General features: G+C 36.1%; 2 protein-coding genes across 2 annotated transcripts; one reads left to right on the top strand and one right to left on the bottom strand.

Annotated features, from left to right (window-relative positions):
- Positions 1-893: 893 nt before the first annotated feature.
- Positions 894-15,706, top strand: ptgs1 (prostaglandin-endoperoxide synthase 1). The gene is made up of 11 exons (XM_042724760.1): positions 894-1,215; positions 1,310-1,399; positions 2,665-2,781; positions 3,531-3,671; positions 7,610-7,753; positions 7,945-8,126; positions 8,773-8,856; positions 9,792-10,038; positions 11,425-11,711; positions 12,429-12,576; positions 14,502-15,706. Exons 1-11 carry the CDS (start codon positions 1,209-1,211, stop codon positions 14,846-14,848), a joined length of 1,794 nt encoding a protein of 597 aa, XP_042580694.1. The 5' UTR covers positions 894-1,208; the 3' UTR covers positions 14,849-15,706.
- A 1,007-nt stretch (positions 15,707-16,713) lies between these two features.
- LOC122137480 lies at positions 16,714-25,316 on the bottom strand. Its single transcript, XM_042724761.1, has 8 exons — positions 25,199-25,316; positions 25,024-25,079; positions 24,670-24,790; positions 23,992-24,538; positions 23,009-23,169; positions 22,809-22,878; positions 22,506-22,704; positions 16,714-17,473 (listed from the first exon to the last, which is right to left on the bottom strand). Exons 2-8 carry the CDS (start codon positions 25,030-25,032, stop codon positions 17,048-17,050), a joined length of 1,533 nt encoding a protein of 510 aa, XP_042580695.1. The 5' UTR covers positions 25,033-25,079; positions 25,199-25,316; the 3' UTR covers positions 16,714-17,047.
- Between the last annotated feature and the right edge of the window lie 591 nt (positions 25,317-25,907).

Raw genomic sequence — 25,907 nt, 5'->3', positions numbered from 1 at the left:
AATGATGATGTGCAGGAATATAAGATGGTTTGATCATTGTTGGAGAAGCACATTGAACCAATAAAAGGGCTGAAAAGCTCAAACCTCTTGAACTGATGGTTGTGAAGATATTTTCTTTGCTATTTTCTGTGATTTTGAGGTAGGGAGGTGTAGGACATGTTTACAATAGGGTAATTTATAAGAAATTTACCCTGGAGGGGCAGAAGAGTGTGAGAGTTGGGGCACTGCAACAGCCAGGGATTGTAAAAAGTCTGATTGTAAAAGTTAACGAGGCTTTTACTTGAGGGTCCCTTTTAACTGTTTGTCAAGGAGCTAGAAGCCATTTAGTGGGGAAATTTCTTTCAGTAGTTTACAATGTGTTAGTTGGTTCCAAAACTGATAAGAAACTGATAAGAATTGAATAAGTGTGTGAAGAAGTTCGCACTTATTTTTCACCAGTTTTGTTTTTAGAGCCTAGAACTAATTTTTTTTTTTTTTTTTTTTTTTACTGTGATTGCCTACATTATCGTTCATTTTTACATGCATGCCATGTGCTTTTCTTTTAGAAAAAATGGCAGTTACTGTGTCCATCCCATTTCCCTGAAGGTCAGCCTACAGGGCTTTCAGTCAGAATGGTGAGCAATGACTTTCCTGCCTGCTGGAACAGGATGCATAATGAGTCAAATGTTAGCTTTTTCCAGTTTAATATGACCAGCAATGCAGGGTTTATTTTTCTTTGTTTCTTTGTAGGTAGAGAATTTATTGGGACAATATTAAGATAAGATAAAACAACAAAATGCCGAGCGCCGCGCTTATCTATTCAAGTGCGTGTCTAGTTCTGCTCAGCAGACTCACACGGTGGCGCTCCAGGAATGTTCTTCTCTTCTCAGCTGGCTTTCTAAACTGTTAGAACCACTGCTAGAGGACACTTTTCTGTTCTGTTTAATAGTGAATTTGGTCTGGAGCGAACGCGAGTTTGGTCTGGTATTTCATGTTGCTTTCACACTGAAAACTGAAGGTCCTTTCGAGTGTTTGTTTTTGTTGTTTTTTTTCTCATCAATTTGAAAAAAGCCTCCGCGAGTCAGACTTTGGCATGCATATGTCTTGTATGTGAAGATAAACGACATGGAATTATTTATTTCGAGTGTTTTGCTTCTTTAACACCACTTTTGAATTCTTCGTATTGTAAGCATATTTTGTATTTATTACTTTTTGTGTTCCAAGCTACAATGAAAGGTGAGCATTTAACACTTTTTAAAACTCCTATAAGTTTTACATATAACGTATATCAACTTTTCTGACAAGCCCTATCGTATATTTCGCTTTGTAGCGTTTAGCTTTTTACTGAAGTGGACGTTTATCCTGCTGCTGAGTCTCTCCTTATGTGTTGGTGAAGAAAGCCCAACTTCATCAAACATTGGTAAGTATAAATCCATTTATCCAGGCACAACTAATAATAATAATAATAATAATAATAATAATAAATAGTTACATTTTTCATAGATATCAGTATAAAACTCAAATGCAGTTTTATTTGCACGTTTTCTGAACTGAATTAAATACTTCATTCATTCATTTTGGTGCTTTCAGGAGATTTACAAGTGATTTTCTCATTTTAATTCCTCAGCTTATTATTATTCTTTAATAATGATAATGATTTGAGTATATTAGCAAACATATTCTGCATACTATCTGTGTTATTAAACATGTTAAAGCAAACAAAAGCTTCATCACAGCTCTCCAGCATGACTCTTTCTTTCCTTTGCTCTTCGTTGAGGTATGCTTTGCTCCTCGCTGAGGTATGTGTAAGCAGCAATGGACAAGTCTGATCTTGGTTTGGAAGTTGTGTATGTTATCTTTGTGTCAGCCTCTCTGTTTGCATAGTTTAGTTAATTGAATGACAAAACTGTAGGGATTTTGTGTTTTGTAAATAGCTAAAGGAATAAATATGCTAGTGGTTGTTTTCAATTTTGTCTGGTAATGGTTGTGTTTCTCTGCTCACAATTGCATGTGTATGAGCTAGAAGACTAGAGGATTTTTTTGTATAATGCAATGATGGAAAGTACTGGAGAGAGAGAGAGATGGGGATTCTGGTTATCTGTTGCACAATTTGTGCACACTAACCACACTTCATTCGACATTTCTTCTATTTCTGGGTTGTGTCTGTCATACTGCTGTCCAGAGAAGTAGAAGGTCATGCCACTGACAGCCTTGTTATGAATAAGACTTATCAGGGTAAGCCTGTTGTCTCATTCCAGTTGAGAATAAATGACTGGTATTGTGAGAAATGTTTTCAAAATCATAGTTTAGCAAACCACTGACCAATGCTGTAGTTCACAGAAAAAAAAATAGTGCAAAGGTCATGCCATTTCAGTGCTTTCATGCTTACATGATTGTCCATTGGCAAGAATGCTTAATGCATATCCTTTAGTTAGTGTGTAAAAAATGTAATTTAAAAAACAAACTTGAAAATTCTCAGAGCAGCATACAAAAACACATGATGACAAAGGCTTGTCATAATGGTTGCATAATTATGAGATATAATCTCACATCTAAACTATGTCTGAAATTCTGTAGTGAAATACATTAGGGAATGCTGGGGAGAATGTAAATGTAACCATTCAAATTCCAAACACCAATAAAACCTTTTACAAATGTAACTTTATTATGGTTTGTTTCCTCTAGTGAATCCTTGTTGCTATTACCCTTGTCAAAACCGAGGGATTTGTGTTCGATATGGTCTGGACAGATATGAATGTGACTGCACCAGAACAGGCTTCTATGGAGAAAATTGCACTATACGTATGTATCTTGTCTTTTATCTCATCCTGATTGTATGTTTGTTCTGTACTGTACTGTATGTTGTCAAAAAAAGTTGGACAAAAAGATGGACTTAGCTTACAGACATTTCATCTGTTTGATAATGAATATAAGCTGTGTGTATATAATGGTGGTACAAAGATCTGAATTATTTAAACAGAACAATAAACTATCGTAATTGTTTTGGAAGCAGACGCCTCTTTAGACACAGTACATAATCTATGCCCGCCTATTCCTGGCAAAGGGGAAAGGCTCAGGACCAATTTTCACTCTCCCACAACCCCCCTTGTCTTTGTCAGACAGCCCCGCAGTCTGTCTCCTTTTCCATTTCTTTTCTCTTTTTTTTCTGTTTCTATTTCCTGTCTCTCTCAACTTGTTTGCACAAATGATCTGCCGCAATAAAAGGTTTTGCAGAAAGTTCCATGAACATTGCCATAAGCTCTTTGTTGTAATAGGATGATTGTGTTAGATACAAAATGAAAGAAAAAAAAACAATGATGCTTGTCTTATAAAAGAGCTTTGTATTCTGGAATAATTAGTTTGCTTAATTAGTGTCTGTCCAGTTTGTGTGCAAGATTTCAAAGGAATTCCAGGAGATCTCATACACATGTCCACATGTATTGTGCATATATTGTACCAATGTAGGATGATTCATAATCTCACACAGCTGCACTTTCTCTTTGTTTATTAACACAGACTCTCTACCTGTATTGTTCTTCTGTCTTTTTCAGCCGAGTTCTGGACTCGAGTCTATCGACTCCTGAAGCCCAGTCCTAATATTGTCCACTATATCCTCACCCACTTTGACTGGCTATGGGACATCATCAACAGGACATTCCTCAGGGATTGGCTCATGCACAAAGTGTTCACAGGTTAGTTACACCTGCTCGGCATGGGTTGAGTGTTCACATATTCATAATGTTGCTCATGTTTATTTATGTAGGAACATTACATTACAGGCATAAAAAGGATAATGGTATATAGTTAGGTTCAGTTTGCCCCTTTTGTGTTATATAGAAATCAGTATGATATGCCCTGTGCCCTGCTCCCCCTGTTGAAAAAAAAAACAGGTATGTTTTGAAGCATGATAGCTGGTTTGAACTGGTTTAAGCTGGTCCTTAGTTGGTCATGAGATGGTTTAAGCTGGTCCTGAGCAACTAGTTCCAGCTCAAAGCAGCTACCATGCTTCAAAACATACCTTACCAGCATATATATATATATATATATATATATATATATATATATATATATATATATATATATATATATATATATATATATATATATATATATGTATGTGTGTGTGTGTTTAACAGGGCCTTCAGGGATATCAAGGCATTTGTTAAAAAGGAGGAATGTCTCTAAAGTTCTATGTAAATTACACTGATTCTAGAGTTTTAGAGAGCGGTCTACTACATAATTTAATTCCTGTCCTGTCCGTTCTTGTCCAATAAAAAAAGCAATCTGGGTATCATATTTCAGTGATCCAATCTTTCCGCTTTGCCATACAAATGTCTTTATTGGGTCTTTCTGTCTTCTGGCATCAAAACATTTCCGCTTCTTCAGCCATACATGTACCGATTCTTCCATTAGTCTTTGGAATTATTGCAGAAAATAAGCCCTGTGACCAGCAAAGTGTGTCATTCCTACATGTTTTCTTCATCAAAAAAAAAAATATATATATATATATATTTTATTTTGAAATATATATATAATTTCAAACCATAAATATACTTGCCAGAAATAAAAAGCTTAAGTTATGCTATAAACAAACTGTGCCAATGTCACATGACTATTTCAACACCACTTAGCTTCAGACAAATCTTTCATGTACTGAGAAATCAAAATTCCTTTTATCTTTTTAAATATAAGAGGTCATCGTACTATAAAACATCCTGTAAGTTTCAGAACTCAAAACTTTCTTGTTAGTCTAAAAACAGCTTATATTGAAGCCTATCTGCTAAAACGACAGCTTGTGGAATGTACTACTCAATGATTTAATAGTGTGGCTAAGCACCACCTCCACAGAAGAAGGACAATGACTGCTTCTACATCGCTGCCTGTTAAGCCCCTTGTCTTGTCTAGGCAGACAAGAAGGTACTGTTCAGTGCCATGTTGTGGAAAAAAGAGTCTTTGCATTGACTTCTGATCCCAGCATTAAGAAAGAGTGTATAAACTTGATTTTTAATGCAGTTCCAGACTTCGGTCCTTTGTTCACAAACAAGGCACAATTTGATGCAGGATTTTCAGAAAGACTTAAAATAAACGATGATGCCGTGTCGACTATATTGGATTCAACAGTAATGTCGCACAACACAAGTGTGAGTTTCTATTACCTTATTACAGATCATTTGATAAGTATTTGTTAAGTTTGAAGGATGTAGGCTGTAAAACATACAAGTGTTAGCAAATCATAGCAGTAGGTGTTTACTCCGGAGTCTACAATCCGCCATGCCTATTCAAATGGAGCATTCTGATGAGGGGGGTCAAAACAGGACAGAAAATAGCCTATTACTTCTAAATTACAATGTTTTTTGATGTAAAAATATTAGATTTTTTATGTAAAAAAAAAAAAATAGTGGACCTCAGAGAACAGTAGAAATTAATTTAAAAAAGGCAGTTCATGACCCGTTTAAAATCTACAAGCTGGAAAATTTGATTTAGAATAGTTTGCAAGAGCATGATTATAAACCATTTGTAAAATGCGGCCTAGTTGAGTTTACCTGTTCGCAAAAATCACAAATGTGGTATTACTGTTGTATTTTATGTCATACAATAAAACAAAACGAAAATATCTTGAATATAAAATATCTTTATTTCAGCAATTTAACCAAAACCAATTCAGAAAACCCACTTACATCAGGATTATGCAAAACGCTAACACATTTCCAGGTTAGAATAATGGCGAAATACATTGATTGGGGTGATTCAACTCAGCCACTGTTCAGTGTAAAAACTTCTTAAGCTTGGTCTTCTAGTCTTTTTAGGGGAAGAGGAGAATAAGTTCACTCACAGAGGGTAAACATCAATGTTTTATCAGCACAGACATTGAAGTCTTTGGCTGAGTAACTGCTTTCAGACCATACGTGTAGTTAAGACAGAAATTCTGTTTAAAGTCTTGGTTGATAGATTAGATGTTGTCTGTTTTCTTAGCTTTGGCAAAACTGTCTGTAATCGAAATGGATGTAGTTCAGATAATGGTGTGTCTGACCAGGGCTTTCAATTATTATGATTTATCGTACTCTACAGTGGTTGTCAGAGCAAATGGCAGGGTGTGAATGAATTTGGCCTAGTTTTTTTTTTTCTTTTCTTGTAAAGGGAGTCTCCTTTAACTCAGCATCCTTCCCTTATTTACCCAGTCACCACTTTGTTTAAAGTGGCCCCTTTTCTAATGTACAGCCCCTTTTTTTATCATTTCCTCACAGCTGGTGCTGTGCAATGCTTTCCTGTAAAGACATTCAAGTCAGTTAGACTTTTTGTGATGTAAATGTGGTTGCAAGATACACCAGAGCCACAGGAGGCTATCATTACAATCTGTGCTCATTTCGAGCCCCGCCGTCACTTACCATGACAACGCTCATGTACTCTGCAAGGGGCCCTCAAATTCCTCATGTTCTTCACACTGCTGTGGGCCAAAAGATTTCCTGGTGTGAGCCAAGGTACTGAATATCCTGAGGTATTGTTCCTGCAAAGTTTAATAGAGAGCAGGTTAGTTCAGAATAAGGCTACCTGTGTGAAGGTGTTTCTCAATTTTTTTGTTGATAACTCTCTTTTAAATTAGTAAAACTTTAATGCACCTCCATATTACCCACAAAATTAGCTGCATATTTATTAAAAACCTGCTGTGTGAAAAACATTCCCTTTAATGTATTTTAATGTAAATTTCATTACGAATAAAACGTAAAAAAAACAAAACATTGTTTTGTTATTTACTATATTATCTGTGTTGCTTACAAAATAAAAAAAAATAAAAGATAAGTAAAAGATAGGAAATTAAAAACATTTCCTTATAATGGTGTTTTTACGTGGGATGAGAGGATTAAGATTGAAAACACATAAATGTTGCTGCTTTAAAAAAACTGTATTATATAAAACATTATATAAATAAAGGTGACTTGACTTGATAAAGGTATCATAAAAGTAGCCCATATGTTATTGTTTTGTGTGCAGTATTCCAGGTTATCTGAATTCAGTTGATTACTTTATTTTGAAAACAGATTGAAATGTAATTTTGTCATTGCCTACAAAAAAAACTGAATTGTACACTCAACACCGTATAAGGAGTAGAAGGCAGAGCAGAAGACGCTGCACTCAAACATTACTGGTTCTCGCATGTATAATTTACACACAGATTTGAATGTGTTAAAGTGAATGAAATTTGGAAACTAGGAGTCTCCTGTGTTCCCTTACAATAACCTCCACCCACCAGTTTGAAAACCACAGCTGTATGCGACGATAACGCAATGCTGTATCTTATTTTGCTAGGCTTTTATGTTGCAAATTATTTGTTTGTTGGAAATCTTTTGGCTGTACACCCATAGCTGGGGATGTCAATGTGCAAGAAATCGATCACATAAATATTTGCACAGTCCAGAGTAAGTAAAATCTTCGATGTTTTTAGGTTGTTGACTTTCAATCAGAGAAAATAACTGTCAAATAGTAGGAAAAGGTTTTGTGTAGTGGTTGACCAAGATCTAGAGATGTATATGACAGCAAATAAAATGTATGCATAATATCTGGCCTTTGTTTCAGTGTTTTTCTAGATATTATTTTGTCTGATGGTGTTCTTAAATGTTCTTTCCCATTACAGTAAGAGCCAGCTTAATCCCAAGTCCCCCGACGTACAATTCCAGATATGACTACTTGAACTGGGAAGCGTATTCCAACATCACCTACTACACAAGAATTCTTCCCCCAGTCCCTCAGGACTGCCCCTTGCCAATGGGAACCAAAGGTAAGAGACTATAACCAAAATATACCCCAAATCACTAGTGCCTCTTCCTTCTGAAGGACACATGAACTGAAAATGCATTTTTTCCACAAAAGAAGTGATATTAAAATGCTTTAGGTATATCAGTATACTAAAGTCATTGGAAATATCTTGTCTTCTGAGGCTGTGGTTAAACCATTCCATGTGTCTCTCAGGGAAAATGAAGCTTCCAGACCCCAAGCTTCTGGCAGAGAAGTTCCTGTTAAGGCGGAATTTCAGACCGGATCCTCAGGGAACAAATTTAATGTTCGCATTTTTCGCTCAGCACTTCACGCACCAGTTTTTTAAGACTCACAACCATGTAGGACTTGGGTTCACAAAAGGTCTGGCTCATGGGGTGAGTCACAGTTATCTTAATTAACCAATCACATAATGTGTTTTAATGGCTCTGCCTGCAGGAAAGAGATTTTAAAAGTCTGTGCAGATGGTTTTTGTTAATGAGAGAGATGATAAAATGTTTCTCTTGGACACTGAAGACCTTCTTGGGCAGAGTAATAACTTAATGCTGTTTTTTCACAGGAACCACGTTGACACTCATGTTACATATAGTGTTGGAAGGAATGGGGGAAGGGTCAACAAATCTTTATCTCATTGTCAGCACATAAGCTCAGGACCAGTTTAGCTCAGGACCACATAAGGAATTTAAAATTGATTGTTTAAAATGTGTGTTGCACAGTACACTCTCAGAAAAATGGAACAAAACTGTCACTTGTGGGGTGCCCTATGGTACAAAATCTAAAATGTATATCTTTGTACTTTTTTTTAACCCTATATGGTACATATTAATTCCCTGAAGGTACATATCATTACTTTAAAAGAACATATTAGTATCTTTTGGAATGGTCCCGCACCAGTGACAGTTTTGAAACTTTTTTTTTTTTTTGTGAAAGTTTGTGTGTGTGTTTTTTTGAATAATGAAGTTTTGTACAGTATTATTAGAGTTTATTAAGAGTGTCTGTATTTGATTGCATATTGAAAATCAGGTGGATGCTGGACACATTTATGGAGATACTCTTGATCGCCAGCTAGACCTCAGACTGCACGAAGACGGGAAGTTGAAGTACCAGGTACCGTTCACCAATTAAAGCTTCAGGCATGCTGTGTGGAGTCATCAGTCATGCTAGGCTGAGCATGCCTGCAAGTAAACGTGATGTGTCATTCTGTTCATTTCTCTTTTAAGAAAAACAAGCAGAATTCATTTTTTACATATTTGTAAAACATGTAAATATGATCTATCAATCTGAGGATTACATTGGATCTCTCTTTTATCACTTATACCATAAAACAACAGTTTATCCTGAATCCTATTTACCTGTTTTACAAATGATATATACAGATTCTTTCTGCTCGTGTTTCATGAATGAGGCCCTGTGCGTTTTCAGTTGCTTCATTTTGCAGCTATGTGCAAGTATTTCCTTCTGAATGTCTGTGTGGATAACCTCATAGTGTGGCCGCAGAACTGTGGGTGTGAACATGTGGTTTTTGTTAAGCCTCAGTGATGCTTTTAAGATGATGCACACTGTTTGGTCTAGTTTCTTTTGAGATTAGGCCATATACTATACTAATCAAAACCTGTTAAAGAGATCTTAGGAAAGAAAGTCTCATTTGATCAAAAAAAAAAAAAAAGTAATATTGTGACATTTTTGTGCATATTAAAATAACTGTTCTCTGTTTTTATATATTTTAAAATGTAATTTATTCCTGTGATGGCAAAACTGAATTTTCAGCAGCCAACTTCAGTCTTCAGTATCATATGTTTGTTCAGAAATCATTCTGATATGCCGATTTGGTGCTCAAGAAGCATTCTTATTATTATCAATGTTGAAAACAGTTGTGCTGCTTAATATTTTTGTGGTAAGCATGGTACATTTTTTTTCTGGATTCTTTGATGAAGCAAACGCTCAAAAGAATGGTATTTTTTTATTATTACTGGTAGTGCAAAGAGATATGAGAAAACATTACGACATTTTACAATATTTTTTTCTGTGTGGCTCTGATGTAGGTGGTCAATGGTGAGATGTATCCCCCCACAGTGCTAGATGCACCGATCAAAATGAGCTACCCGCCGTCTGTCCCGCCGGAGCAGCAGCTGGCCATTGGACAAGAAGTGTTTGGCCTGCTGCCGGGTCTCAGTATGTACGCCACCTTGTGGCTGCGTGAGCACAACCGTGTGTGTGATATCCTGAAACAAGAACATCCAACCTGGGGGGATGAGCAGCTGTTTCAGACCACCAGGCTCATTATTATAGGTACAGATTTCCTCAAATCCTGTGGCTTTTATTTAGCTTGGGAACCTTTGGTTGATATAATATATGACTGTTACAACAATTAAAGGCACAATATGTAATTTTTCGGCGCTAGAGGGCACGTATTCAAAATACACAAAGACCAGGTAGCATAGTTTGATGACGCCGTGACTGAGTGTGGAATCATGGGAGTTGTGGTCTTCATCCCCACAGCTGATGCAATCCGACAGGACTCGAGCAAAAATCATGTTTATGGATGAGCTGATGATTTATTAACGTGGTAGAAAGTCGGTGAAGTGAAACGAGGCCGCTGAACGAGTGTGACACATGGCTCGAAAGCAGCAGAGCTTTTATTATGCCACAGTCGACCGCTTCCGCTACTTCCGGTCAGCACTGTTTTATCATACTAGATACTTTTGAGAGTCCTGTTATAATGCTACTCTGTGCGGTCATCACAGGTCTATTATTAAAACGCAAAACATATTAAAGTGTCTTTGGTGTTTCCATGTTTTCTACAAAACAAAACTGGAAATTGAGGGGTTTTGATGTCACTGGCAGGCGACACAATGACACTATGGACACGGTCTGTGTCACTAGTTAAAAAAGCATATTTCTCTGGATTTAAACATTCTTTGAAACATTTGGGATAATGTAAGTACACAAGTCAGCAAAATATATAACACTGTTCTAGTGGTTTTGGGATATTTTAATAAGAAAAATCTTACATATTGTGCCTTTAATATAAAAATGGGCATATTACAATAATTATGTTGAGAGAATAGATTAAAATATATGTTACATTGAAAATAATGTACTTATGTACTTATAATTTAAATAAGAATGCAATTTAAATTCCAGGTCCAGTTCCTGAATTCGAATTGAAATGAATAGGATGCAGAACTGTAAATTTGAATTAAAATTTGGATTAGGAATAAGAATTAAAAGTTACAAAGTTTAATTGCTCTAAGTGTTGTTTTGTTTTTATATTTAAAATGATATGTCTATAATTGCTATAAAAATACAATTATTATTATTAGTTTATATTATATTAAATTATATAAAGTTATACTAAAATAAAAAATATAAAATTATATAATAAAGATATATGTAATTATTTATTATTTAGAAATTATTACACACACACAGACAGACACACACACAAACATATATATTATATTATATTATATTATATTATATTATATTATATTATATTATTATAAAATTACAAATCTGATATGTGATTTTTTTTTTTTAAACCTGAATATCTTTGTAAAATAGTTTTACAAAAGTGCTTACAGTTCTCCACTGTGCAACACTCTTTACATAATGTTTGTATTTAATAATTAAAAAAAAAAAGTTGATTGTAAAATTTTGACTCCATTAACTCAGGTGAGACCATTCATATTGTGATCGAGGACTATGTGCAGCATCTGAGTGGTTACCGGCTGAAGCTCCACTTTGATCCCACGCTGCTGTTCACCTCACAGTTCCAGTACCAGAACCGCATTGCTGTGGAGTTTAATCAGCTTTACCACTGGCACCCGCTCATGCCTGACAGCTTCCAAATCGATGGAGAAGACATTCACTACCCTCAGTTCATTTTCAACACCTCTATTCTCACCCACTATGGGGTGGAGAAACTGGTTGAGGCCTTCTCAACCCAACCCGCGGGACAGGTAATGGCACCATGAGGGCTGTGGGGGTTTAATGACTTAAACATCTGCTCCAAAAGAGAAAAAACGAAACCCTGTTTCATAATGAGGTACATTGACTTTTAGACTGTGTCTGGGCTACATGTCCTTAAGGAAGTTAGTATATTGTAGGTTCTCAAGTCTATTTCTGTTTTTGTCATTTCAAGGGTCATTTCCAATGAGTTTACCATGATCTATTGAAACTTGTCTGTGAGTGTTTTATCGCAGGGTGGCGTGGAAGAGTTTTCAAGATCCTAAAGGAATATTCCACCCAAAAATGATCAAAACCTCAGTTTGTGTTTTCAAAATAAAGAAAGCCTTACACATCTGGGACAGCCAGAGGGTGAGGACATAATGAGAGAATTTTCATTTTTGGGTGGAATATCTTTTTAAGTGGACCAGAGATAAATTGAGCAGGTTTAGGCAGAAATATTTGCAGAAACTGATATGACAGGATGATTTCTTTTAGATAAACCGTAAGCCTTTTTCATCATAACATAATCAGCCTTATGAGTAGGATCACACCAAATATGTGCCCGCAGAATATCAACAAAAGCTCTGTAAAACCTGAACTGATGTTGGCCTTATTTTTAATCAATCAAAGTATAATTTCACTATTGAAATGTTATTTTTTGTTATTTTTTAAGTTTAAAGAGGTCTTCTTTTGTATTTTTAATCATAAATCTCTTTGTGTTGTGACAGATTGGAGGTGGTCATAATATTCACCCAGTGGTGCTCAGAGTTGCTGAGGGGGTCATCACTGAATCAAGGGAGCTTCGACTTCGGCCCTTTAATGAATATCGCAAGAGATTCAATCTGAAACCCTACACGTCATTCTCAGAATTGACAGGTATGATTGTTCTACCAATTTTAAAGCTTTATTTTCAAATTAAAATCACAAGGTGAAGACAAATCATCATCACTGATGCCTGTAAAAAGCTTATTGTGATTTCTTCACTGTGCACTTTTTTCTCAATGTAACAGATTTATCATTTTGAATGAAAATTAGCTCAAAATGTATTTACCTTCAGGCCATCCAAGATAGAGTAGATGAGTTTGTTTCTCATGTATTTATGAGAACATGCTTAAAATTCAGGGTCAAGTTTAAAAGAGGTCATCGGACGTGACATGCACTTTTACAAGTTGTTTGAACTGAAATGGGTGTCGGCAGTGTGTGTACACAACCACCCTATAATTATAAAGATGCACCCAGTGGGTTTTTTTTCTCGTTAAATCATTTGCCCTTTCTCATATCAAGCCATTCTCAGATGCCTGTCTGTGTGAAGTCACACAGACCCAGGCTGTCCCACGATTGTTGATTGACACTAGCGTTTTACCTTAGACCCACCCTGAGTGAGCTGTCATCAGTCTGCCATTGTTTCCCCACCGGAGCAGGAGTAGACAAGAACAGCTCCTAAGCGATTGAGGTGTTCTGTTGTTAAACATAGCAGTTGTCATTTGCTGAAGATGCAGTAGATTACTTTTGTTTTTGAAGGGAATGTGCCGATCGCCGATCTACCCAAATGCGTTTATGTTTGCGAGAATCATTCGTTATCCAGCCTCACCTACAGAAGTAGTATAAGGGTCTTTTATGAATCTTTGCAAATCACCTTTCCTAATAACGTGCTAGTTAGCAAGTTCCGCAGCTACAGTTAAGTGTTTGTTGGGAAGTTCTGGTGATAAATGTGGAGAGAGTTGAGTGTTTTGCAGAGCTTATTAGCATTTAAAGGGACATGCACTAAAACGGCTTGCTGTAAGCAGAGCTGTTTGTGACAGGGTAAAAAAGGTGTTTTTTACACTAGCATTGAGAAATTCTAACCAAAGTATGTTATAGACTATTTATTAAGACACTTAAGAATCATATCAACTTGTGGAAAATGGGCATCCAATAACCCCTTTAAACACTGGATTATACCAAAAATGTGAATTCGCTGAAAATTTACTCTAGCCATCCAAGATTTTGCTTCTTTATTTTTGAATTTTTGAAGTTTAAATTAAGCATTACATTATTTGCTCACCAATGGATGCTCTGCAGTGAATGGGTGCCGTCCAAACAGCTGATAAAAACATCACAATAATCCACAAGTAATTCACACGACTCCAGTTCATCAGTGAACATCTTGTGAAGTGAGAAGCTGTGTTTGTCTTAAACAAATCCATCATTAATACGTTTTTAAATTCATACTGTTGCTTCTATCTAAAATATGAGTCATCTCTCCATAATACTGCTTTCTCCAGTGAAAAGTCTGAATCCAGAAAGTTAAATGCACACACCAAGCATTGTTTATAAATGAAAATTGTCCAAAACGGTTCTAAACAAATATGTTGGCAGATTTTGATGTGGGAGGACAGCAGGGAATGAACTTTTTTACTGCATGGAGTGGTATTCTTGTCAGAAGTGATGGTTTAAAGTAAAAATGCCCCACGGAAGGATTTGTTTCTTACAAACACACCGCTGTTAATTTCAGACATCAATTGATGGACTGAAGTTAAGTAGATTGTTTGTGGATTATTGTGATGTTTTATCTGGACTCTCATTCTGACGGCACCCATTCACTGTAGAGGATCCATTGTTGATCAAGTGATTTAATGCTAATTCTCTCCAAATCTGTTCCCATGAAGAAACAAACATCTCCTTTATCTTAGATGGCCTGAGGGTAAATACATTTTAAGCTAATTTACATTTTTCATGTTTAAACAATGTGAATGGGTGGTCGTCACACAACACATGAACTGCCCACCAGGCCACATATTTATGTATTTATGTTTTACTAGGAGAAGAAGAGATGGCTAAAGAACTAGAGGAACTGTATGGTGATATTGATGCTCTGGAGTTCTACCCAGCTCTTTTGCTAGAGAAGACACGATCTGGTGCAATATTTGGTGAAAGCATGGTGGAAATGGGGGCCCCATTTTCCCTAAAAGGCCTCATGGGAAATCCTATTTGCTCCCCTGAATACTGGAAGCCCAGTACATTTGGGGGGAAGACAGGTTTTGATATAGTAAACTCTGCTACTTTGAAGAAACTGGTTTGCCTCAATACAAAATGGTGTCCGTATGTGTCTTTCCATACTCCTCCACCAGAATATAAAAAACAGAGGACATCTCACGGTGAACTTTAGCATACTGTACTTCTGAAATCTGTTTTAAATCACTGATCAAAAATGTGGCTTCTAATTACAGTTGTAAATGACATTGAATTATCTTGTGAATCAGTATTAGTATCAGTATCATCTTGTAAACTGAATTAGTAATGACAATTATTAGAGTTGTTATTTGTTACAAGGTGACTGAAGAATTAATTTTCATAGCATTATAATATCAACATGTTTTGCATTATGAAAGAATGTTTATTACAACATACATGAGCATTTTATGGATTTAACTGACCCTTTGCTAATCCCTGCCATAAAAACATTTTTTAAGCGACTGTTGCCATCTGCAAGCTTTTGTTCTTTTATAATACAATCCCAAAATATATTCCAACCTGCTTTAAGAGCATGTTTTACTGAAAATCATGCTGTTTATGGTAATCTCATAACTAAAGGGGGTGGAGCTTAACAAAGGATCAGTTAGAGAATTAACTAAAAGTTTGGTGATTTCTTGCTCCATACTGAAGAATCAATATTCTTGACAATTCACTTTAGACAGTGAATATGGGCATTTGTTGCCTTACTTGTTACTTGGCCTACTTGATCTAAGCCTTAAAAATGGTGTAACCTTAAATCAACAGGTAGATTCAGTTTTTTACACAAACATTTTTTTACTTTGTTTACTGGCACTCATATTGCCAAACAACCCTCCATTTTTCAAACCGCTTGTCCTATGTAGAGTCGTTTTAGTCTATCCCATTGAGTGGACAGATGACCTGTCCATCACAGGCCAAATAAACGTTTAGCTTTAATTCATTGTCAAAAAAATAAAAAAAAAACAAAATTTAAAAAAAAAGTAAAAAAATAAATAAATAAAAATAAAAAAATCCGTCCATTTTATGTTTATGCTGAAAAAATGAATTGTATTTGCTGCATCATAGTCTGTTCTATTAAGTAAATTCCAATGCACTGTTCAACTTGAAATAAGTCATTTGCCTTGAACTGTGGATCTATGATGGCCAGTGTTTTTTTCTTCTTTTTTTTACAGTGTTCACTGTTGTATTCATTTACAATCTTTGACATGAATGAATGTAATCTCATAATATTCCTGTATATTTTCCAAGCAAAATATAGTCATTTGTAGCACCATTACTGACATTTTTCTGCAGTATGATGTCAAAAAGAAATGTACCTGTATATCTGATCATTTAGAAAAGAGGTTTAAAAATAAAAATGTTACCAAAAATGTTTAAATGGCTCTTTACCATTTCCAACAATCTCAACAAAAAATATCAGTTTGTGGCCGTTTTAAAAAAGACAATAGCAATTCACATGAATTGAACCATGACCTGTTCCATATGAAATTATGTAAATGGTATAATACTTATATCTCAGCTTTTTAAAACATGACTTCAAAAAAGTCAACAAGAGACTTAGTTTTATTAATTGGTAACTTTTACTTCTAAGTAAAAGCAAGATACAACAGTTGGTTGCCCATGAAGTACAATATTCCCAATATTTTAAGATTAATGTTTAACAATACAAGTCACAGATATAGCTAATGTTAAGGTGGTTTAACCTTTGGCACAATCAGAAGTAACAGTCGAGTTGTTGCACAAATAAAACCTTTTTACAACTTTGCAACCTTTGCATTTTCTCTCCATTACTGTAGAGACCTTTTCCAACAATATTTTATATAATGCTGTGGCTAGGTTTGTAGAAGTCATTTCTAATTTGAAGTGTTTAAAAAAATACTGAATACTATCTAATTTTCATAAATATATTAATGTATACATGTAATTCCTCTTAAATACTTACAGTATTATAAAGTCCTTGGCATTAGAGGAAAGACAACGTTTATAAACCTGATAAATGTTATTGTTCCCTGTGAATATGCGTTGTATGTGGAGTACATATACATATATTATATATATATATATATATATATATATATATATATATATCCCATTTTACTGGAAACATATTCCTGTATGGCGGTTGTAGTATGCAAAGTCATTTCAATCGAATTCAGTACATAAAGTGAAAGTATGGGAATTCAGACAGTCATTCATCATGGGAAATTTGACAATCATTAAAAAAAAAAAAAAAATTAAAGAGAGAAAAAAAAAAACATAAGTACCATCTTTAACGTAACTGCCTTTTGCCCTGTGAGGTGAACAATTCAAAAAAGAGCTTTCTCATGACTTCAACATATGTCACACACTCTTGTTATTTACTGTGGCTAGTAGAGGGTGCATTCAGTTCATGCTCCAGCCTGGTGTTCACCTGTTGGCCTGGGGGTCCAAAGGCAGGACATGGAGGATGGCCGGCTGCTGAAGGGGCCGAAGGGTAGAAGTGCACATCCACAGCCACAGAGGTCATGCCCAGGGACACGCAATGGGACAGCATGAGGGGAGAGAAACTGTGGGAGATATTGATGCTGTGGCGCACGGGAGTTAAGGAGGGATCGCTGGTCTGGAGGGTAAGGGAAGAGCGCAGGCCCTCCTCCTGGGCAGGTGGTGGATTGGCTGGAGGAGGTGAGGGGGTGTCCTGAGCTGGTTCAAACTCTCTGCTCCTCCAGTCCTCCATGAACTGAAGCTGAATGTCAGAATGTGGTGAGGGAGTGACCTTCCCTTCCTCAAATATAGTCTCCATCTAATTTAGAATGAGAAAAAGAAAAAAAAAGAAAATCATTAAACATTAAAAAAGAAACAAGTAACTGTTGCTTCTTTCTTTATAGCCATGAACTGGCCCACAGACTGTATGTTTGTTTATGTCTGGAGTCCCAAAGACTGCAAAGCTGTATGTCTAGAAATAAAACTAATGATTTCTAAATTAATCTATTAATTTAACAGAAAAGGAGAAACTTTGAAGAATGATCATGCTGCATTCAGTCTCAGTTTAGTTTATTTATAAACCACTAGTAAAACACTAGAGCGCTGACCAAAGTGCTGTATAATAAATATAATTCCTCAAAAAGAAAACAACATCAAAACACAAATAAAACACCAAAAACAGTACAAATGAAAACCAATGCCGCATCACACTGCATTGTCAAAAGCTAAAAAAAAAAAAAGGTCCTTCAGACTTCTTTTAAAAATGATTTAGAGTAGGAGCATCTCTAATGTGAGAAGAAAGACTGTTCCATCTTTTTGAAACCCTCACTGCAAAGGCCCTATCACCCCTTCGCTTGTGTGGGGAAGTCGTGGCCTAATGGCTAGAGAGTTTGACGCTTAACCCTAAAGTTGTGGGTTTGAATCTTGGGCTGGCAATACCACGACTGAGGTGCCCTTGAGCAAGGCCCTGAACCCCCAACTGCTCCCCGGGCACCGCAGCATAAATGGCTGCCCACTGCTTTGGGTGTGTGTTCACTGCTGTGTGTGTGCAATTTGGATGGGTTAAATGCAGAGCATGAATTCTGAGTATGGGTCACCATACTTGGCTGTATGTCACTTCACTTTAATTGTTTTACTTCGTCCTCTGAACAATTAAAATAGACTGGTCAGAAGGCCTTAAAGACCTAATAGGCTTGTGCACCTTCAAGAGCTCTTACAGGTAAGAGGGAGCTAACCCATTCAAAGACTTATATACACATACTAGGCCCTCTATACAACCAGCCAAGAGAGGACAGAATAGGAGAGATATGATTCCACTTGCAAGTCCCCGGGGTACTGCCTAGCGGCAGCATTCTGTAGTAGTTGCTAATGATTTAGAGCAATTTGGCAGACACCAAAAGCCTAGCAGCAGCCCAACAGCAGATTTAATGACAAAAGCTTTGTGGTGGCATTGTAGTGATTGCGAACGGTTTAGAGCCATTTGGCAGACACCACAAGCCTAGCGGGAGACTAACGGCACATTTTAACAACAAAAGCCTAGAGGGAGCCTAGTGGCACATTTTAACAACAAAAGCCTAGCGGCAGCATTCTTTAGTGATTGCAAACAGTTTAGAACCATTTGACAGACACCCACATACAAAGAATTGCAATAATCATGCCTCGCAAACACAAAGGCATGGATCACCTTACAATCTTTATAAGAAAGAAATGGTTTAACCTTTGCCACTAATCAGAAATTTAAAAAAAAAAATTATTTAACAACTGAATTTAACTGTTTATCAAATTTGAAGGTTACAAATAGTACCCCTAGATTTTCTGAAGACTGGAGCAATTGCTGCTGTAAATTCACTTTGACCATCAAAGGAATATGTGACATTTTAAATGATATATTTAAATAGAAACCAGTCTTATACTTTTGCTACTTTTTGTACTGTATTTTTGATCAAGCCTTGCAGCCTTGGTGAACATAAGAGACATTCAGTCATAGTTTTGATGTACTCTGCTTGACTGAAACCTGGCTAAAACCAAATGATTACATTGGTCTAAATGAGTCTACTCCACCAAACTACCGTTATAAGCATGAGCCCCGTCAGACTGGTCGTGGGGGAGGTGTTGCAACAATATATAGCGATATTATCAATGTTACCCAGAAAACAGGACACAGGTTTAAATCATTCAAAATACTTCTGCTTAATGTTACACTGTCAGATATGCAAAAGAAATCTATCGTATATCTTTCTCTGGCTACTGTGTATAGACCACCAGGGCCATATACAGAATTCCTAAAAGAATTTGCAGATTTCCTCTCAGACCTATTGGTTACTGTTGATAAAGCACTAATTGTCTGAGATTTTAACATTCACATTGATAATACAAATGATGCATTAGGACTTGCGTTTACTGACCTAATAAACTCTTTTGGAGTCAAGCAAAATGTCACCTGGCCCATTCATCATTTTAATCATACGCTACATTTAATTGTATCGCATGGAATTGATCTTACTGATATAGATATCGTACTTCAAAGTGATGATGTTACTGACCATTTCCTTGTATCATGCAGATTTGCAAATAACCTGCCTGATTTATCTCCACTGCTCTGTGTACCCATAAATACACATGAACTAAACGAAATGACTGGCAACATGGGCACTATCTTCTCTAATACATTAGAAGCCGTTGCCCCCATCAAATTGAAAAAGGTTAGAGAAAAATGTACTGTGCCATGGTATAACAGTAATACCCACTCTCTCAAGAAAGAAACTCGCAGCCTTGAGTGCAAATGGCGAAAAACTAAACAGTATGTCCAGCTATAGACAGGCTCTAAAAACTGCCAGGTCCGAGCATATCCACAAACTCATATAAAACAAACCAAAACAATCCAAGGTTTTTATTTAGCACAGTGGCTAGATTAACAATTAACCAGATGCCATCTGATCTAAATATTCCCTCACAGTTAAATAGTAACTACTTTATGAATTTCTTCACTGATAAAATAGATAACATCATAAATACAATGACAAATGTAGATTCTACAGCGTCTAATACTTTAGTTTTATCCATCGCACCCAAAGATAAACTGCAGTGCAACTATAGGACAGGAAGAGCTAAATAAACTTATCACTGCATCTAAACCAAAACATGTTTATTAGATTCTGTACCCACTAAATTACTGAAAGAGTTGTTACCTGTAGCAGAAGAACCGTTTCTCAATATTATTAACTCATCGTTATCTTCAGGTCACATCCCAAAACCATTCAAGCTGGTGGTTATTAAGCCTCTTATTAAGAAACCACAACTAGATCCTAGTGACCTAGCAAATTACAGACCCATTTCAAATCTTCCATTTATGTCTAAAATTTTAGAAAAAGTTGTGCCTGCTCAATTGTGCTCCTTCCTGCAAAAAAAAAAAATAATAATTATCTCTATGAAGAATTTCAGTCTGGTCTCAGGCCCCACCATAGCACAGAATCTGCACTTGTTAAAATTACAAATTACTTGCTTCTTGCGTCAGACCAAGGCTGCCTCTCATTGCTAGTTTTACTTGATCTTAGTGCTGCATTCAACACCATAGATCACGACATATTCATAGATCAATTACAAAACTGTACAGGTATTCAAGGACAGGCTTTAAGATGGTTTAGATCCTACCTGTCCGATCACTACCACTTTGTATATTTAAATGAGGAGTCATCTCATTTATCACCAGTAAAATGTGGAGTGCCACAAGGATCTGTCCTAAGTCCTATTTTCAATATACATGTTGCCTCTTGGTAATATTATTAGAAAATACGAGATTAGTTTCCACTGTTATGCTGATGATACTCAACAATATATTCAGCGAGACCAGATGAAATTTCTAAATTATCTAAGCTAACAGAGTGTGTTAAAAATTTAAAAGATTGGATGGCCAATCATTTTCTCCTATTAAATTCGGATAAGACAGAGATATTACTTATTTTACCAAAAAACAGTACATAGAATCTCGTAGATTACAGTTTGCAACTAAACGGATGTACTGTTACTTCCTCTACAGTCAAAAATCTGGGTGTTATATTAGACAGTAACTTGTCTTTTGAAAATCATATTTCCCATGTTACAAAAACAGCATTCTTCCATCTTAGAAACATTGCTAAGCTAAAAAACTGTAATGTGGGTTTTGTTTCATGTTTTGGTCTTTGTCATGTTCATGTTTTCATGTCTTTTATTTTGTTGTTGTTTGATTGCTGTTTGTATCATGCTTCCCTTGCCCTCTTGTCTTCATGCTATTGGTTCCTCTTGTTTATTGTGTCATGTTCTGATTGGTTTATTGTCTTGTCATGTGATTATCAGTTCTGTTTGCTCATTGGTTTGTTCATGTCATGTGACTCTCATTGTCTGTATAAGTAGCCATGTCTTTACCATTGTCATTACCATCGTGTATTAATGTTGTAACCTGCTGTTGGTGAGTCTAGTCTGTTTCATGCCTCGTCAAGTCTGTTCAAGTCAAGTCTGTTCAAGTCAAGTCTCTGTTTGGATGTTTGAATTACACCTTGTAAATAAACTGCACTTGGGTTCGTCTACGCTCTCCTTCAGTGGACTATCATTACAGAAACATGTTACCTGTTTCTGATGCAGAAAAGCTAGTTCATGCATTCATGACCTCTAGACTGGACTATTGTAATGCACTGCTATAGGTGGTTGTCCTGCGTCTTCAATAAACAAGCTACAGGTAGTCCAAAATGCAGTGGCTAGAGTCCTTACCAGGTCAAAAAAATATGATCATATTACCCCAATTGTACAGTCTCTGCACTGGCTATCTATTAAGTTCCGTATCAGGTACAAAATATTATTACTTACTTATAAGGCCCTTAATGGCTTAGCTCCTGTGTACCTAACTAGTCTTCTACCATGCTACAATCCATCACGCTCCCTAAGGTCACAAAAGGCTGGACTTTTGGTAGTACCTAGGATAGCAAAGTCCACTAAAGGAGGTAGAGCTTTTCCGCATTTGGCACCCAAACTCTGGAATAGCCTTCCTGAAAATGTTCAAATTTGGCTATAAGTTTGATTGCATCATATAATAATTGCTGTTATTAGTGTTCATCGTCTGTTTAATTACGTCTTTAATTGATTTTTCCATACATTTCTGCCATATGCACATAAACTGACAGTCAACACTGATAAGCTACTACTAAATATTGTAGAAACTTAATTGTCTGTAAAGTTGCTTTGCAATGATTTCTATTGTAAAAAGCGCTATACAAATATACTTGAATTGAATAGAATTCAGTATCAGGTATCAAGATATTCTCCTTCATGGGTTTGGAATAAATTTGTTAAAGAGGTGAAAGAACCATAAAAGTTCTGACCTGGTCTTCTTCTCTAGGCTCTGGGTGAGTCTCTACAATAACTGGCAGGTCCTGGGTGGACTGGACACCCTCTTGCAAGTCATCAGGCGGTGGTTCCATCATCAAGGTGGATGGGCTGCCTTCTGTTGGGAGCGCTCTTGTCTCTGATGTGTTGGGGTTTTGCTCAATGACAGCCACCAAATTATCATCTTCAAATGCCCTGAAATGTGCCATCATTAAGACAGTTATGGAACTACTATTCAATTAATGCAGTGTTGACAGGGGCATTATACTTGCTCTCAACATGCTCTGAACAAAACTAACTTGTTATCGTATGTCCTTTCCATTGCAAGACGTTCACCATGCCTGCAAGGCCCACCTATTCCCCTCAGAGCTATGAGAAAAAAAAAATGTTTTATTATATAATTTTTCTGTGCACTTGAACATCTTATTTATGAACTCATCAAAGTCTATGAGTAAAATGAGTATCAAGGTTTATTTTTAAAATATATATTATATTTCACCTGCCCTCCCTGTAGGTACAGCTGCAGGATCATTTTTCTGAACCAGAGAGTAAAAGGCCATGGTAATGAAGATGAATGCCAATGAAACACCAACTCCAACCACAATGGGAATGTCATGCTTCTCAATCACAGGCAACCAAGTTTGGGATTTCTCCTTTTCTCTGAGGAAAAAAGGTATATTAAATGAAAATCACAACTTAAACAAGCCTTTATTGGTTATTTAGAAGGAATTATTTCAGAACACTGAAACATCATAAATCCATTCTAAGCCTCACAGTGATACCATAATTTAATCATAAAATTCAATGTAGATAATTTCAGATGGTCTTATGTTTACACTTCCAGAGCAATAATGTGTTTTGTTAACAGGCTGTCATTTACTGCTAATTGTTAACTGTTACGCAATACATTGCCTGAAGGAACCACACAATTTCATGCACGCTTTAGCAAATTCCTAGAACAAAAGGTATTAAATCAAAATTTCTCATGCCACACTTTCCCGTGAGAATATGTTAAATACTCAGGCACTGCTGAAACAAAGTTGTCAAGTTTCAAGCTGTCAAAAATATACTGACGCATGCTCATCATTGATTTAAACCAAAAAGAAAATTGTACAAAAATACCTAAAATAACCGATTCCTTCTGAAATTGCAACTCACATAGTCTAACTGTCTTCCATCTTGTGTTACAAAAAAAAAGTCTAAAATGTAGCGTCATATTATTTAAGGGCCTACACAGAAATATATCTTAAAATACATATTAATTCTTTCACATTTAATAAGTGTTGACAAATATAAAAGGAAATAATGTTTTTTTGTTTCAAAGATTACTGTGAATAAATTACTTTAAAGGTATGTATGCATTGATCTTATGCTGTAACAATGACCTAAAAAATAATAATAATGTTGATATTAGCAAATATGAGATTTTCTCTCTACTGTAAATGGCAAAAGGACTGAGAAGACGTTCATCTGATCACCAACCTGTAATTATTGTCAGTGGTCCTCATAGGAGCCTGTGAGGTGTTTTTCTTGAGTGACTCAACAAGGTCTGTGTCATTCGTCACTGATGACTTGGTACCTCCAGACTGCTTGATGATTTGACTCTGATTTTGGTGCTTTTCAACAGGAGCCAAGGCAGTGAAATTCTCTACATCCATTAAAGTTAAGCCTGTAGTCTGAGTTTGTCCGCTAAAGGACTGGGCACTTTTCAGAGAAAAGCTCAACATTTTATGGAAATATAAGTCTGCTGACGAAGGGCTGTTTGTGTCTGGATTCATTACTGGAGGTTTTGTGGCCTGCTCTGTTGGTTGCATATGTCCATGCGAATCCTGTATAAAAATCTCTTTGAGCGGGGTAAATGGTGTAGGTTTGAGAGGCACAGGGGTTGTTTTTTGTGTTTGAATGGGATGTTGGATTTTTTCATTACTTCCTTTTCTAATGTAACTTGGCTTAAGTGAAATTAATTCTATGTTTTGGGTAGATTCAGGATTCAAGTATGTTGGTGAGTCCTCCACAAAAGCATTTAACACTGTACCAAAAAAAAAAAAAAAAAAAAAAAAAACAGAATAAGAACATTATTTTTTAGTTTTGCAGGAAAAAAAAATAAGAAGAAAATTCTCTAAGGTATGTTATTTGTGGATTGAAGAAGGATCGACTCACAAGATATCTTCGTGTAATCTTCAGTTGTTTTCTGAAGGGATTCATTTATCTCTGTATTACTCAGAAGCTTTGAACCATAAAGAAATGAATTAGTAAAAAGCTCTTGCTCAATCTCTGGAACCTGGAGGGTTGGAAAAGCACACCACACAATCTCAGATCAATGATTGTTACCAGATACAGGTGTTGCAAGGTATTATTCAACTGGCCTAAACCATTCAAAATGGTCAAAATGGTGGAAAATGTTGATGAAAATGGCAAAGTACTCACAAAACAATCACAGAGTCAGTCACGTGTTATGAGGTTAATGTCACAGATGGGACCAGCACGACTATCTCTGCATACTGCACTACTCACAGTGGGCATAATCGTTTTACTCAGTGCTTCCTTATCAGTTGGGACATCTGAGTAAGCTTTAAGTTAGAGCATTTGGCTGGTTAGATAAAACCAAGATGTGCAAACATGAAACTGATTTATATTTACTGGAGCTATGAGAACTAAAACAATCTTAGTTCTCATGCATCTTGCTCACCAGTTACAGTTATGATGAGACTTCTCACATCCTGACCCACTCTGTTTTCCGCAGTGCAGTGATATTCCCCTGCATCAGACCGGTGGATGTTGGGGATGACTAATGTCCCATTATCTGTAAAATATTTTTTTTAATGAATAATAATAATAAAAAAACTTAAAGTATGGCCTACAAAAGAAAACCTGCATCTTAAGATAAAACTACAATCTGTCCAATATGTAACAAACCATCAATGTGTATCTGTTGTGGGAGAGAGACTGTAGAGTTTGAACCAGAATGGTCTGGTGAATTTTGTATTGACGCAGTTCTAATCCAAGTGTATTTGACAGGAAAATCTCCAACAGCTCGACAGGGGAGACTAACAGGTGATCCCTCTGAGACAGTGAGTGATGCAATGAAGGAAACAATGACAGGTTTCACTATAAACAAGAAGAAATATAAAATTAGATCTAAATTTGAAAATGAGTTAACTTTACCTAAAAAAGTGAGAAAAGCCTTTGCCTTAAAAATCCAGTAAATAAACAGCATGCCTAATTGAAAAAAATAACTGTTATGTTAACCTGACATTTCTGAGTTATACTGGCACTTAAAATTTATTAAAACAAAATAAAATTTGCTTTAGTCACTTTTTTTATGTTCCACTAACTTAAGCTGATTAAATTGCTATTACTCAACAATGTAGAAGTACATAATTCAAAACGAGTCTTAC

The sequence above is a fragment of the Cyprinus carpio genome, chromosome B5 (assembly GCF_018340385.1).
Source record: "Cyprinus carpio isolate SPL01 chromosome B5, ASM1834038v1, whole genome shotgun sequence".
In the NCBI taxonomy this organism is placed as follows: domain Eukaryota; kingdom Metazoa; phylum Chordata; class Actinopteri; order Cypriniformes; family Cyprinidae; genus Cyprinus; species Cyprinus carpio.
This window is presented reverse-complemented; position numbering and strand designations above follow the sequence as displayed.